The sequence below is a fragment of the Cibotium barometz genome, chromosome 4 (genome assembly GCF_041138505.1).
Source record: "Cibotium barometz isolate CiBa-2024 chromosome 4, ASM4113850v1, whole genome shotgun sequence".
In the NCBI taxonomy this organism is placed as follows: domain Eukaryota; kingdom Viridiplantae; phylum Streptophyta; class Polypodiopsida; order Cyatheales; family Cibotiaceae; genus Cibotium; species Cibotium barometz.
Window position 1 is genome coordinate 35608243 of NC_141049.1, and position 16412 is coordinate 35624654.

General features: G+C 43.3%; 1 protein-coding gene across 9 annotated transcripts in view; it reads left to right on the top strand.

Annotated features, from left to right (window-relative positions):
- Positions 1 to 16412, top strand: part of LOC147639199 (callose synthase 10-like) — a 251362-nt gene that overhangs the window by 211291 nt on the left and 23659 nt on the right. For 7 of the 9 annotated variants that reach the window (XM_086788318.1, XM_086788339.1, XM_086788323.1 and 4 more), the window contains 23 exons: positions 1605 to 1686; positions 1774 to 1934; positions 2063 to 2192; positions 2657 to 2742; positions 4103 to 4178; positions 4480 to 4640; positions 4733 to 4842; positions 6066 to 6221; positions 6317 to 6376; positions 6457 to 6622; positions 6745 to 6853; positions 6947 to 7066; positions 7841 to 7947; positions 8054 to 8137; positions 8245 to 8357; positions 8454 to 8506; positions 8858 to 9034; positions 9148 to 9195; positions 9306 to 9455; positions 9550 to 9663; positions 9750 to 9838; positions 9964 to 10110; positions 10200 to 10302. In XM_086788318.1, the coding sequence (XP_086644444.1) occupies positions 1605 to 1686; positions 1774 to 1934; positions 2063 to 2192; positions 2657 to 2742; positions 4103 to 4178; positions 4480 to 4640; positions 4733 to 4842; positions 6066 to 6221; positions 6317 to 6376; positions 6457 to 6622; positions 6745 to 6853; positions 6947 to 7066; positions 7841 to 7947; positions 8054 to 8137; positions 8245 to 8357; positions 8454 to 8506; positions 8858 to 9034; positions 9148 to 9195; positions 9306 to 9455; positions 9550 to 9663; positions 9750 to 9838; positions 9964 to 10110; positions 10200 to 10302 (2602 nt within the window). Of the gene's footprint in view, positions 1 to 1604; positions 1687 to 1773; positions 1935 to 2062; positions 2193 to 2656; positions 2743 to 4102; positions 4179 to 4479; positions 4641 to 4732; positions 4843 to 6065; positions 6222 to 6316; positions 6377 to 6456; positions 6623 to 6744; positions 6854 to 6946; positions 7067 to 7840; positions 7948 to 8053; positions 8138 to 8244; positions 8358 to 8453; positions 8507 to 8857; positions 9035 to 9147; positions 9196 to 9305; positions 9456 to 9549; positions 9664 to 9749; positions 9839 to 9963; positions 10111 to 10199; positions 10344 to 16412 lie in introns of all 9 variants that reach the window. The other 2 variants (XR_015264354.1, XM_086788349.1) reach the window with 2 other exon arrangements.

The window sequence follows — 16412 nt, forward strand, 5'->3', positions numbered from 1 at the left end:
AATGTGCAAGAATGGTTGTCTAATTGTCTAAATGTAGACATGCCTGAGGTGAAAGCTACAGTATTTGCACAAGGTGTAGGAGTTGTGGCTGATGTTGATATTTGGCACAAATGCATTGGTCATGTGGATGTGCAGCGATTGAGACGTATGTAGACTCAAGAGTTGGTAGTACACATTTAGAGATGCAAAGTCGAGAGAAGGTGGCAAGGTAGAAAGCCCCCATTGCCCAAACGGCCATAAAAAAATAGGAAAACAAAACAGGGGAAAAAAAACGGGCATGAAAAAGTCACCAAAAAAAACGGCCATAAAAAAAACAGTTTCGCTTGCATAGTTTCGTACCGTACCGTTTTTCTACGTACCTCTCATAAGCGGGACTAGTTTCGCAGACAACCATGACTGGGGTAAGGGCACAATTGCTGACAGTTGGCGTGGAAGCGGCATGGCAGGTGTCGAGCAGAGATGGCAACAGGTTGATGAAGTGGATGTCCAGCTGTTGAAGACGCTTGAATTCAGAGATATGCGTGACAGGCTTCGAGAAGGAACAGACGTGTTGAAGTCGGTGATGATGGTATCTGCAGATGGCAAGTGGTAGCATAACAGTGGAGTGCAACAGTTGACTGAGAGTCGCCTTTAGTTGAAGTAGAGGACAATGGACCCATTGACACTCGACAGACGACGGGCACGAGCAGGTGATATTGACAGCATTGAAGATGATGATGATGTCGTCTCTCGTGGGTGGCAGCATGGAAAAACCCATTCTCCAGTATGGCGATGATGACAATGATTATTGACGGTGTGATAAGGCACAAGAAAGCCCCATATAAGGATGAGTAAGGTGATATTTCCTAATTTTCAAGAGAATGATGACAAGTGGCGATGTAGGTGATAGTGTAGAGAAGGGAAAAGAGGAGAGGGACAAAAATTGAATGAAAAAAACCCTTTCTTGTTAAGAGGAGGTTCATACACACTAACCCTAAGAACTCAAACCCCCTATTTTTTACAATTACTTCCCCACCAGTATATCTACATTCCAGAACTCAAAACCCCTATTTTTTACAAAACTGTCTGTAAAAAACCCTTTCTTGTTAAGAGGAGGTTCATACACACTAACCCTAAGAACTCAAAACCCCTATTTTTTACAATTACTTCCCCACCAGTATATCTACATTCCAGAATTCAAAATCTTTATTTATTTCCCTGAAAGCCTCTCCATTCTTATACTTAACTGGAAAAAAAACATTGACCCCCTGTGGTGTGTTTCTCCTTGTAACACTCGGAGACCCATTTGTACCAACAAAACCAAACCTATGTACACTGCCAAGGGCATTGTAAGCATAAAAAGTCAGCCCTCACCATCATTGTCCTTGATCGCGAACACATTCGACCTATCTTCTTCCAGGGAAGATGCAGCAGTTTCAAACACATCAGCCACCCAAGAATGCTTTCCTGCAATGCTGACCTCAGACTAGTGCTGACCTGTCAGACAGTCAGCCGTCCACCTCCCAATGACAGACATATAGGGGAAGGAGCTCTGAGTGGCGGTGACTTTCTAGTTTCATCATCATCTCAATCTAATTTCCATTTCCATTTGTTCTATCTTACAGTGAAAAGGATCTGCTTATTATGCCTCCAAACAAAACAAATTCAGGTCTTGTTCAGTGGCCTCTTTTTCTCCTAGTCAGCAAGGTATGCTGTTATTCTTTGAATGTACGATCTTGTAGGTAAACCTCACACATGGGCAATTTTTTTCTCATTATATTATTTCAATATTAGGTTTTTCTTGCAATGGATCTTGCGATGGAAAAGAAGGAGAACCCAGAAGAGCTATGGGAGAAATTGGATAAAGATCAGTACATGTCTTCTGCTGTTACGGAGGCGTTTGAGAGTGTACATTTGTTACTTACAGAATTGGTGGAGGATGGCCACAAGAAATTGTGAGTGTGTGAGATTGAACGTGCTTTGATTGGTTGTGCATTTTTCTTTTATACAAGTCTCCTACCAAAGCTGGCTACTACCAGGAAGGCGCACTCAACCTAGTTATTTGTTGATGTTCAAACTGTAGTTTTGAAGAAGTATATAAAAAAGTGAAAAGCAGCATAAGAGAACACGGAGGATCTGCCTTTTTTATTGACTTCCAGATCAATAACATTCAAATTGTCATCACCAGGGTTGCAGCTTTGACTGGCCTTCTTGTACGCTCCTGGCACTAGCGTTATATTTTCATAATGCTTTTTTAATCTTGGGATGAAGGTTGTTATGTCTAGATTCTGGAGTGAAATGTGTCAAATCTTTCCTATCATAATCAATTGAACAAAGACTCCACATGAAAATTTCATGGAAGCGTGCATGTGCAAGTGGGCCTGGTCCTGGGCATGGGCGTGTGGTGTGTGTTTGTGCGTCAAATTTGTTGTAATGGATAAAACCATCTCTATGGTTTTCATTTTTGTAGTTCTATGTTGGTCTCGTTTGCGTGTTTCTTTTGGCATTCCATTGCTTGTAACTGTGAGTGGTACCCTGGCCAAGGTTCTGCTGCTTGCTGACCGGTCTTTTTATTGAGAGCAATTTTTATTTTTCAAAAACTTTTTACCTTTATGCCCAAGCCCTTCAACTGTTTAAACAAAATGAAGTTGATTTGTAATCGGATATGGATGAGCAGGTGAAAAACAGTCCTGCTGAAAGTGTTGCTTCAGCAGTGCAAGATGTCTATGAAGCGGTCAACTTTTTCCTCCCAGAACAATCAAGGTCCGAATACCGCTTGCTGCTGATGAGTTTCTTTTTTTTCTTTTTTCTTTTTTCTTTTTTTTTCCGCGGGAAGGGGGGGGGGGGGGGGATGGGGGGGACTTACCAGTCACAGTCTCTATTAAAAAGCCAAGTGAACACCAATGAGTATTTTATAATATTGACCTTTCTCCCATTTATACTCTCAATTGCAGTTTTAAGTGGATTAGTAGAAATATTAGAAGATTTCTTCTTTCTCATCAAGGTCACTGCGATGTATATAACATACAAGTACTCTTATGTGAAGCTTTTGCAACAACTTCATATGCAAGTTGTGTATTTGTGACCTGTGTTGAATGCACCTTGTCCTTCTTCTTCCTCTTAGACCGTGACTTTTTTTTGTGTGTTCAGAAATCCAATCTACATCTTGGCACTCTACTACACCATGGACATTTGAGCTCTCCCTGAGTTTTTTTATGTGTGTTAAGAAATCCAATGTACATGTGGATCAATGACCCTTGGGGTCGTTAGCAGACATTAATAAAATCTTCCTTTCTTTTTGTTTCTTTACCCCTTTATCTTCTTTTTTTCTTTCTTTTTTCTTCTCGTTCTCTTTCCTTCTTTTTTTCTTCTTTACTTCTCTTCTCTTCCTCGTCTCTTTCATTTTTTCTCCAAGTTCCGTACAGATTATGTAATGCTTGCAGTTTCATTCCAGTTTTCAAAGCTTAATGTAATTTTGAAGTTTCTTAGTATGTTATATATGTATGTAATATACCTATTTAAGCTGTAATTTCTGAAAGCTTTATTTGTATTTATATATCTTAGAATATATATATATATATATTTTAACCTGACAGTTTTCTGCTTCAAGATACGAACGTTTCCTGTGACTTGTAGTGATTGTTAGTATTATGCTAGATGACATTAAACTATGATTTCTAAAATCTTTATTTGATTTAAGAAAATATTCTTTGAAAAAAAAAATTTGGTGTTTTTTCCCGATAGACAAAAGGTTTCATTTAAAAATTGAAATGTTTCCTATGATTTTGATATGAGAACGTACTTTACAGTTTGTCTTTGATGAGCTTCTTGTGAAATGGTGTTGGTTGTTTGGATGGATGCTTTGTCTGCAGTACTCAATGCTTGCAGAGCTGGGTAGAAGATTTGTGCACATGTTCTCTATATCATTTCTCTCAATCTCCAAGTGTGGAACTAATTCACATATGTATTGCAATCCACCTTAAATCATGAATCTAAAATCGTATTGCTCACTGCAGTGCACTCCTTAAATTGTCTGCAGTTGTGGCTATCTTTGCTGCTGAAAAGATTGTGCTAGATGCCATAGTTTTTGTAGAGTGACTTTGGTTTGTCGCCTATTTGGCAGAGCCCATTATGGTGAATTTTTGCCTGGTGTTGCACCAAAATTAGTCCCCAGAGTCAAATTACCTACACCAGAACAGGTATGTTGAGTGCTTTATCATGCATGTGCCTGTGCAGGCAGTGTGTTTACGGTCATTTGTGTGTCCTAGTAGGTTTCTGCAATTGACCAAAATTTTTGAATTATAAGAGTTAGACTTATGGATCTTAATTAGTGATATGCTGACAATCCAAGATCATGAGAATGTGACAGCAGTACTTTGTATTTTGAGCCACACAATCAGTCCACAATATGAAGATCTGCGGAAGTGTGGTGGTTCCTAGAGGTTTGCTTGAGTTGGTGCTGTGCTAATAAAGTTTCATCTTTAACTCTGCTCGCAACAGAAGGAATCAATCAAGAGATTGTATTTGCTTCTGACCATCAAGGAGTCAGCTGCTACTGTCCCAAAGAATGTGGAAGCCCGAAGGCGATTGGAGTTCTTTACAAACTCATTGTTTATGAAGATGCCTACTCCACCAACTGTTAGGGCTATGAAGTCTTTTAGGTATTTTCTCTTCTTATTTGGTGATAACAACTCCAACCCACCCTTCTTGAAATGGACATCTTCAGGTCTGGATGCCGTTGTTTGGATTTCAGTGTGTATACTCCATACTACGACGAGATTGTATTATATAGCCCAAAGGACTTGTACAAAGAGAATGAAGATGGGATCTCGATTCTCTTTTACCTTCAGAAAATTTTCCCAGGTACATGATGATTAAATCTGTGAAGTGAATCTGTTGAGGTGTAAAAATTGACACACATGTTTCTTGCAGAGAGTCACTGTCAAGTTATCTGTTTGAAAATGGAAAAGACTCTACATATGAGTGTGTATGCACGTGCATCGTGCATGCCCATGGTTGCAAAAAGCAAAAAAAAGAAAAAACAGAAAAAAAGAAGAAGAAGAAAAAAAAAGGACAAAGAAGAGAAAAAGAAAGGAAAGAAATAAGGAAGTGAAAGAAGATAACAAGAGGAGGGACGAGGGGTTGTGTTTCTCTCCTATAGACATGCATATCTCCCATGATACGGTATTGTCCCATGAGAACTTGTTAATGACGAGGGGTTGTGTTTCTGCATATCTCCGACGCTACGGTTTGTCCTATCACAATTTGCTAATAATGCATTAATTGATGAGAATTGCCAAATTAACAATAGAGGTAATTTTACAATCAAGCCATATATGACAATTAACTTGAGAAAAACAAAACTTGTGTAGTCTAAGGAGAGTTGAAAGAAAGCCGTTCAGAATGTAAGAAAGTCAAAATTAGCGTTGTTGATTTGATTGAGGATGTATGCCTAGGAGTCTTCACCTTAGTGAGGTTTAGCCAAAGATCCCTCTGCACAAAAGTCTACAGTGCTCTTAATTTGTGGTCAAGTTTTGCTCTGTGCACATAGAAACCTCTTCTTCTTTTCTTTCCGACTGGCCTTAGCCCAAGATCCTCCTGTATTTATTGCGTTTCACCGCCCGTATGCACTTTTTATCCACCCGTAGGTAATGGCGCTGAGGAAGTACCTTGTGGGAGTTTGAACCTAGGACCTCCTGGTCCTAGGCAAACACCTTCACCACTTGGGCTATCACCTCATTGGTGCACACAGAAACCTTTAGCATGTGTTGCTAGGTAGCACAATCATTGCATTGAGGAAAGCTACTGTCGAAGCATGGTATTTATAATATCTTTGTGCTTATTATGGGCTTCTGTCACACTTTTTGTTTTTACTTTTCTCCTCAAAATATTGGGGACGAACTCATAATGAATGGCATCAAATGCAGTATGGGAAATTTATACTGTCAAGAATCCTTCATTCTTTAATTCTTCTTCGTTTTAAGAGAGACGGAAATTTGAAGTCAAAACAATTCTGACCAGTAGTAAGGTTTTCTATATCATTGACTACCTGGGTTTCATTAAATTGGACTTTTTATTACAAACAGATGAATGGAAAAATTTTCTTGAGAGGATTGGCCTCATTGAATCGACACTTGAGAAGCAATTGGGGCCTAGTACACTTGAGACAGAAAATTTTTCGGATCTTAAATTGAAGCTTAGTTTGTGGGCATCATACCGGGGCCAGACACTTGCAAGGACAGGCATGCTTATATATTATACGCCCTTTTCTGCAATTTCTGCTGTTCAATGCATGTAATATGTATACATGTTGATTCTGATATTGGTTTTCTATCAGTACGCGGAATGATGTACTACAGAAAGGCTCTCATGCTGCAGAGCTTGCTTGATGCCTCAGGTATGGAGAATTGGTTTGTTTCCATTGCTTTTATTGGTCCCATCTTTATGGAGTCACAGTACTGTATTTGAGTCATGCAGATAGTGAAAGCTCATCAGAGCCACATGCATCTGAAGAGTCCAGGCGTGCACATGCAAGGGATATTGCAGACCTTAAGTTCACATATGTCATAACCTGCCAAAAATATGGGCAACAGAAGGCAGAGAAGGATCAAAGGGCATCTGATATACTTTACTTGATGAAGGAGTAAGTTCTAGCTTTGCTCAGAGTGCAATCAATCATGATGGCCTTTGGGCAATGAGGATTTGAATGTTCTTCAGACTGTGCAGTCAATCCGTTGAGTTGCTTATGGTTTTCTCGGGTTATAGGAATGAGGGTTTGCGAATAGCTTTTATCGACACTGTTGACAATGGTGGGGAGAGAAAATACTTTTCTAAGCTTGTGAAGGGTGATGGTGTTCATTTGAACAGGGACCAGGTACATCATAACAGTGATTTTAGGTCTTGTCATCATTGCTTTCAAGAGGATGAATTGCTTACCAGTTTTGTTTCTTCTGTTTCCTTTGGGCAGGAGATCTACTCTATAAAGCTTCCTGGTGATCCTTTATTAGGAGAAGGAAAACCAGAAAATCAGAATCATGCTGTGATCTTTACACGTGGTGATGCACTTCAGACCATTGATATGAACCAGGTTGCTCATGGAGATTGTGTGTCATGAATTTCCATCTGTACTCCTCTGGAGTGAATGCTTTCCTACTGTCCCTTAAATCAACTTGTTACTGACATTAAACTAACTATTTATTGAAAAGAAAATTATGCTGACAAGTCAGAGTGTTCCCACTTTGTACAACAAGCTTGGCATCTCTGCATTAAGTCTCTATCATTGGTCCTTAAAACCAACACATTTTGGGATAAACGCGAAAAGAAATATTATTTTTACTTATATCATACCTATTTTTGTCTTCATTGCATCCTCAATGTACCTTACAGACACAGAAAGAAACGTGCTAGTGCCAATATCTTGCCAAGTTCTTCTCATTCCTAGGCACACACAAGGTCGTGAAATAATGCATAGGTTTTTTGGCATATTAGCATTAAGCCAGCTATCGGCCCCACAGCTTCCAAGCAAATGGTTGATGCATAGGGAGAACATCTATGCTGCAAATTTGTCAACCTGCAAGAACAGCAATGGCACCAGAGACATCCTTTAAGCTTGATAATTTTAGACTATTTTTATCTCTTCAGAGTGACCTGTCAAAATCACCTGTGCTAGGCCATCATTGCTTGAGAGCAGATTAGTATGTAGGTTTTGTTTGATGAACTGTGACACTAATGCATCTGTTTAAGCACTTCCTGTGCTATATCTGATAGTCAGGCAATTACAGAGCAGAGCCATTAGCTTTTTTTGCATCTTTTTCCCAGTTTTGTAGTAAGGGTCACGTTTCTTCCTGTTGTATGTTTGAAGGATAACTATTTTGAGGAGGCCCTAAAGATGCGCAATCTGCTGGAGGAGTTTGAAGCAGATCGTCATCCAACCATTCTTGGAGTGCGTGAGCATGTTTTCACAGGAAGGTGAGTTGAAGGTTCAAAAGCAACCTACATGGAGCATTACGATGCCTTTCATAAATGATTTACTTAGTAGCGTCTAATCATATGAAATACTTGTTTTTATTGGCAGTGTTTCTTCCTTGGCTTGGTTCATGTCCAACCAGGAAGCAAGCTTTGTCACATTGGGGCAGCGTGTTATGGCAAGGCCACTGAAGTAGGTTATATTTACGTGGGCCTTATTGCTGAATCTCTGACACTAATGCATAATTTTTCTGGTGCTAGTGCCATGTAATACTTAGGCATTTAAGTTTCTGAATACAGAGTTCGGATGCACTATGGGCATCCAGATGTGTTTGATAGAATATTCCATCTGACAAGGGGTGGATTTAGTAAAGCCTCCAAGGCGATCAACATCAGTGAAGACATCTATGCAGGTTTAAACTAGGGACTCCGTGATGATATGACGTTCCAGGATAGCAAACCTGTCTTTTCCTCATTTTTTCTAGCCCTGATGCTTTCATGTGCTGCAGGTTTTAACTCTACCTTGAGACAAGGCAATGTCACACATCATGAATACATTCAGGTTTGTTATGTACCAAAACATCCTGGGATTTCTGAAGATTGAAAGGGTAATCATAGCAATAGAGGTTAAATACCTTTCTACATTTGATGCTTCAAGAAAGTAATAGAGGTAAATGTATGTACCTTTAATCCATCAAAGAACTCCCCATTTTACCCTTGAACATTACACACCAGCAAGCATGTTGGAAATGCTACAAGCAATCAAGCATGTGTGGCTACAGTTTGTGTTTGCACGTACACATGCATGGGAACATATGAAAAACATTCTGTTTTCCTGAGCAACAGGATTCTGCTATCGAGTTTTAGCATTTACCTGTATCATTGAATTTTTACAATGAAACTCTGTAACCAGGTTGGCAAAGGGCGAGATGTTGGATTGAACCAGATAGCTATGTTTGAGGGGAAGGTTTCAAGTGGCAATGGAGAACAGTCTTTAAGTCGGGACGTCTACCGTTTGGGACAGTTGCTTGATTTCTTCAGGATGCTTTCCTTCTATGTTACGTCAGTGGGTTATTATGTGTGCACCATGGTAAGCACCTTCACTATACAAGTAATGTCCCAGTTCATGTGCTTTGATAAAAGCCTGTCTTAGTGACAATTCAACATTACAAGACCTACAAAGTTTTTTCTTGGGATCTGCAGATGACTGTTCTTGTTGTCTATGTGTTTCTTTATGGGAAGGCATACATGGTAAGCCATTTTTTTTCAATGTGAATATGGGCCTTTGTAAGAAAAGGCTCAGTTCTCTACTGAATCTTTTGACGTGAAAGTCTATGGTCTTCCCACTGTGATCTATGCAGGCACTATCGGGAGTTGGGAAAGCTTTAATGAGCTTCGACAACAATGAAGCACTGCAAAGTGCACTTGACACACAATTTCTATTCCAGATTGGTTTCTTGACTGCTATTCCCATGCTGATGGGGTTTATACTGGAACAAGGCATTCTGAAGGTGCAACAGAGATTATGAACTGTCTTCTTTGATGAGATCTTTCCTTTGGTTTCTCTTGAATGTGTGGTTTGACAATGTCTATGTGGATGCCCAGGCAATCGTAAGCTTCATTACCATGCAGTTGCAGCTTTGTACAGTCTTTTTCACATTTTCCTTGGGCACGCGGGCACACTTCTTTGGCCGAACTATACTGCACGGTGGTGCAAAGGTAGGCCTTTTCTGTCACAAACATGGGCAAAGTTATGCGTAGCAGGCAGGTGGTTACCTCTTTAATATGTCTTTATGATGTTGTAGTACCGGGGAACTGGAAGAGGTTTTGTGGTGCAACATATCAAGTTTGCAGATAATTACCGAATGTACTCTCGCAGTCATTTTGTGAAAGCGTATGTATCCATGTTTACATCAAGATGATATGATCTTTTGCATGTACTGATCAGTTGAAACATGATCAGTCACAAGTTGCATTGTATACTTCTCACATTCTTTTGTGGTATTGCCTCATGTGCAGGCTTGAGATTGCCATGCTTTTGTTAGTGTACCTTGCATATGGCTCAAGTTCGAGCTACATTCTTTTCAGTTTCAGTAGCTGGTTCCTTGCAATATCTTGGCTTTTTGCACCTTACATTTTTAATCCTTCTGGCTTTGAGTGGCAGAAGTGAGTTACCAATATAATTCTGTCATTCTTTGCTAACAGTGTTGTACACAATTTGTGCTTAAAGTTATCTTTTCTCATGTTTTTTTCAGGACGGTAGATGACTTTGATGACTGGACAAATTGGCTTTTATATAGAGGGGGTGTTGGTGTGAAGGCAAATGATAGTTGGGAAGCATGGTGGGAGGAGGAACACGTGAGAAGTTTTCTTTGCTATGATACCATTTTTTCTATCTGGTTAGAATCTTGTGTTTAAGCAGTTAGGCAAGGTCTGCTCACATTTTTGAGCAGCCAATGTGTGTGCCTTCTTTGAGGGGCTGAAAACCTGGTTTACTTTTGCTCATATTCTATCGCTTCTGCTTTGCAATCATACTACTTACTGGAATCAGAGAAGATTGCACTCAAAATAGCCACCTCTGGGAGCTCTCTATGGTGACATGAATCATCATATGAGTTGCCTAATTATCTTGTACGTGGCTTGAATTTATGGTGACCTGGGGTGCGCATCTGAAAACCCTCACTCGGCTGGAAGACGGTGGACCTTTTGATGAACAGGAATGGTGATCACAGCCAGTGTCTTATGTTGGGTAGATCTCTCATAGAAGCTGGCATATAGGATTTCATGATGTTATGCTGCTGAATGCATCATGTGCATCCCTCTTCTTCTTCTTTTTTGCAAGAAAGAGACTTCTATTAAGTAAGAATGAAACAATACAAAATCACGGCTAAAAGCCAGAAAATGAAAATTAAATACTCATCCTAGAAAGCATGATCTCAACGAGTTTGGGGCATTATGATGCCAAGAAAGTCCCTTGGGAGTCGAAGAGAAGAAAACACCATGATCCCATTCCCTCATAAACATAGCCCACTTTGCCTGCCTGGATTTCAATGGCCCTTGTATACGAGTCCATGTGGCCATAAGAGTGTGAACCATATCACTCCATTTGGTGTAGATCATAGTAACATACATAGTTGTTACGAGGCGCGCCTCTAACAGATAGAGGCGTTCGAGGCGTACGACTGCCTGATCGAGGCGTTAACCAAAAAATAAAATTAAAATACCTTTTTTTTTTTTTGCTGGTTTGAGTCTTTAGACGGGGGCTTTAAGGGCCCAAGGCAGCCCCTCTCACACACACTCTCTCTCTCCCTCATTCTCTCCCTCCCTCCCTTAAGCCTTTCTCAAGACCCAAAGTTCAAAGTTCAAACTTCAAACACACTAGGATGATGATGTTTTTTATACCCACTTTTGGAGCTCTCTCTATACTACCGGTTCATTTCATTTTACTTTGTACCCTTGAATCTTGATGATGTATCTAGATGATGATGATGGACTATTTTGGTCTCATAGGTCATTTTGGCCTTTTGCAGACGTTTAATATAGCTTTCTTTCTTTCACACACACACTCTCTCTCCCTCTTATACACACCCTCTCTCTCCCTCCCTCAAGGCTCATACATACACACTCTAGTCTCTCTCTCTCTCTCTCTCTCTCTCTCTCTCTCGGGAGGAAGGAGGAAATCAACCTTTTGAAGGGCGAAGTGGCATCCTTACGCGATCGTCCACGGGAGGAAGGAGAGACTCTTGAGGTGGACAAAGAGGCAATCAAAGAAGAGATCACCAAAACCCTCACCCACACAATCGAGGGAAAAATGGAGGCGGCCCGCGAAGGATGGGTAGAAGTGATGAAGAAGAACATCAAAAAGGAGGTGCAAGAAGATGTATAAGTGATGAAGAAGAACATCAAGAAGGAGGTACAAGAAGATGTACACATGATGCAGTCTACTCTTGATGAAGAGAAGATGCGGCAGATCCGGTGCCTCAACATCCGAGTCACAGGGATACCAGAGAGCACTACCTCCACGCCCGAGATTGACGGGTGGAACTTATGTACCAAGCTAGGACTAAAGAAGAATGAGCCGCTCCCATTCACTAGAGTATGGAGGACAACCCCAAAGGACTCCACCGAAGGCAAGGCCTTAGTGCTACAGTTCCCGGACGAGGAGAGTAGGATGAGCTTTATGAGAAGACGGGCTATCTTGAGGAGCTTGCCAGGGGACCCCATCTACTTCGATGATGACCTCACATGGATGCAACTGGAGCATAGAAGATTATGCATGCCGAAGATCAAGGCGGCACGCAAAGAAGGGAAGAAGGCACATTATAGGGATGGTCACATCTACATTGATGGGAAGAGGGTCGAATAGCGCCATCTGGCCTATGAGACACGGAGGAAACAACATGAGGACAAAGAGATACACATAGCAATCTGGAACTGTAATGGAGTCCTAAGGACACATCCAGGGAGACTTGAGAAGGTGATGGAGGGCCGGGATATCATCTTGATGACAGAGACACATGAGAGCCCGGAGAGGGGCTTACCACGGGTTGAGGGTTATCAGTGGGAGTCAGCTCACCGACAGGGGATGAGACAGGCCACCTCCCGAGGTTCAGGAGGTATTGCAGTGCTTTTCAGGCATGGGTTACATGAGCATGTTCGAGTCGTAGCACGAGACTCGGAGGCGAGATACATGTGGATTAGCTTACGCCTCTCGGAGACCAGATGGATTTATATCGCCCTTTGCTACTTTCCTCCGAAGGGGTCGCGGTTTGCCACCACCAAGGAGCCGAGTGGAGGAGAGGCTAGTGAGTCTCCATACTCTGTCTTATCTGAGGAGATCTTACACTATTTGACACTGGGAGAAGTCTTCTTGATGGGAGACTTCAATGCACGGACTCAGAGCAGACAGTGCGAGATCTATGACTTTGAGGATCCCCTGAGACTAGAGCCGCTAGCTACACAGGATACAGGGACCACTCGGATCTCCGCTGATGGAGGAGCTGACAGCACTGGATATGGGCAACATTTGCTGGAGCTTGGGGCCCGACACCATCTCGTTATTTATAATGGGATGACTTAGTGGCCAGATTCAGGGGGGTTGACTTGCTTTCCAGTGGGAGGCGGCAGTAGTACAGTGGATTATGTGATGGGATCCTGGGAGGCAGCAGATATGGTGTCTCACTTCACCGTACCACCATGCCCCATTGGCGCGGATCATACATACCTATCCCTCACTTTCAGGAGCTTATTGGAGACCCACCCACCCATCATACAGCCACCACGCACTATTTTTCACTTCACTCAGGACCTAGCCGAGGTGTACGACTATCATGTTCATGATCAGCTATTTGCCTTAGATCCATCGGCACCCATGGCCATGCTCACCACCCAGCTCTCACATGTACTTCACTCCGCAGCCGCGAGGAGTTTCCCATACCACATACAGACAGGACGGCCACCTACATCGGGGAGCATGCCCCAGAACCGATGGTATGATGATGAGTGCAGAAACCTTTACCACAGTCTCCGAGTGCAGAGGGCTCGCGGGGAGATCACCCGGAGGCAGGCAGGCAGGAGGATGCATACTCTCACCCACCGTAAACGGCGAGCTTATGAGGCTGCTCAGTACTGGGACACATATCACATGCTCATGAGCAGAGATGCTGCTGCTGCTTGGAGGAGACTCAGAGAGCCCCGTCCTCCCACACCTATTGCGGATCCTCAGACCTGGCAGACATATGCAGAGAGACTTTATGATGTGCCTGCACAGCCCCCTATACCACAGCCCACAGAGCCATGCTCCACAGTCTCCACCTTCTTCACCCCACCTATGGTTAGGAGAGCCATATGCCGACTCCAACATGGACGGGCGACAGATCATACAGGATTACAAAGAGAGCATCTCATCTATGCTGTTGATACATTGGCACCATTTCTTGCTCATCTCTTCAACAGAGCTCTGTCAGAGGGATTTCCGGCTGAGTGGACGATGCACACTATTGTGTCGATCCATAAAGCTGGAGATGTACTAGACCCCGGGAACTACAGGACCATCATGATTGGCCATATATTGGCCAAACTATACGGGGCAGTTTTGGAGGCAGAGCTGAGCACTCATGCAGAGGTTAGGGGATTGAGAGCAGCAGGCCAGGCAGGCTTCCGTCGGGCCTTCTCGACCATCGACCACAGTTTACATTGAGGTGCCTGATTGATTAGGCCAAGGCACGGAGGCAACGGCTCTATTGTTGCTTTGTGGATTTCCGCAAGGCATTTTATACTGTGCCCAGAGAGCGCATCTTTCGGCGACTACAGACACTAGGCATACCTTCAGACATGATGTGGGGCATATACAGGTTATATGAGCAGGTCTTTGGGAGAGTCCGATGCCCAGGAGGCTTGTCCGACACAGTTGCTAGCACCATTGGTGTGAAGCAGGGGTGCCCGCTCTCCCCCACGCTCTTTGGGCTCTATATTGATGAGGTGGTCGATTACATCACACAGGGAGGAGGCTTTGGGGTTGAGCTATCAAGTATTACTGTCCATGTTATGCTTTATGCTGATGACATCGTCTTGGTATCCGACACGCAGGTTGGGCTTCAAAGACACCTTGTGGCTCTTGATGACTTCTGTGCACAGCAGGGGCTCACAGTGAACCTTGGGAAAACCAAGGTTATGATCTTCCACACTTCACCCGCAGTCAGGAGCCACACTACTCTCACATTAGCAGGAGGGCGGGTCGAGGTGGTGAGCTCTTATGTTTACCTTGGCATTACATTTACTAGCTCAGCTGGACGCTTCTCCATGGCTCAGGCAGTCCGAGACAGAGTGACCCGGGGGTATGCAGCTCTTGCTGGCCTTGAGCGTCAGTGTCATCAGGCACATTTTCAGGAACCCCGCACGAAGGGGCGGCTCTTTGATGCATTAGTGACACCAGCCTTGATGTATGCAGCAGCGGTTTGGGCACCAGGGCTTGCAGCCTCCACATGGGTACAGCTGGAGAGACCACAGATCTTGATGCTCTCGAGGATGATACGCAGCAAACCATCCGTCCTGCACGACATTGTTCGAGCTGAGTTTGCTGCACCACCTATGGCAGTGGAGGCATTGTTCCAGACGATCTCCTTTATATACAGGATGAGGGAGATGCCCATGGAGAGTTTATCCCGCCGAGCTTTTGAGGCATCCAGACAGCTGGCCGAGGCTGGACACACTGGATCTTGGTATGCACAGATGCTACAGTGGTTCTCACATCATGGTATAGACATTGAGCGGTTGCCACCTTTTCAGTATGATCAGTCTGCTTCACGGGGTTACCTCTCTCTCAATGAGAGGAACAGAGTGATGAGACAGGACATATGGCAGCACTACACACAGGAGACATGGACAACACCAGAGAGCCCACTACCACCGAAGATGCTGTACTACAGAGACCACTTTATGAACATCTCAGGGGATGGGTTTATACATCGACCGCGGTACATGGATGTATAAATGCCACACAGCTCTCATGTTGCTATTGGACAGCTACGAGTCTCATCACATCAGCTAGAGATAGAGGCTGGGAGAGCGGCACGGGTTCCTAGAGTTGAGCGGATATGCAGATTGTGCCGCGAGGAGGTGGAGACTGAGGATCACTTTGTATGTAGATGTAGAGCCCACCAGGGGGTCAGAGATAGATATGGAGGATTGTTTGAGGAGCACTCTTCACTACATCAGTTGATGGAGGCCTCAGACCAGCGACAGCTTGGCAGACTACTACTAGAGCTTCATAGTTCTCGAGAGAGACTCCTCCAGACACCCGCTCCCACTAGGGGTGGGAGACAGTCCCAGCTCACAGATTTCTTCTAGAGAGCTATGCCAGTGCCAGCTGATGTACCACGTGGGGTGACCGCACAGAGAGCAAAGGAATTGAGAGCTAGGAGGAGACCTAGACAAACTGGACATAGAGCACCCCGACTCCGTCACCGAGAGATAGCAGCTATCCGAATGAGACACCAGATGGAGACACAGGAGAGGCTAGCTCGCTTTCATTCAGACTCAGGGTACATGTTCATGCCATTCACAGCCTCAGCATCGGCGATGTATGATATCTTATATCCCTCTTATGGCACTGGATGGAGTTAGACATAGATCTGCATAGCATGCTTGTACTACCCCTTCAGCATATAGAGATGCATCTTGCCTTAGCACTCCATCCACATCCCCACCCCCCTTATATTGTTTGTATATGGGCTCCACTGATCCATGATGATTCACAGTTGTATCCAGACACCTGCACACTTTTTCTTTTGTGTCTTTTCTTCCGATGACCGGAAGAACACAGTTGTATTATTTTTTGTCTCATAGGCCGACTTTGGCCTCTCGTAGACGTTAATATATCTTTCTTTCTTCTTTCTTTCTTTCTCTCTCTCTCTCTCTCTCTCTCTGTCAACTTTCACTATATATATTATATCTATCTATCACTATAT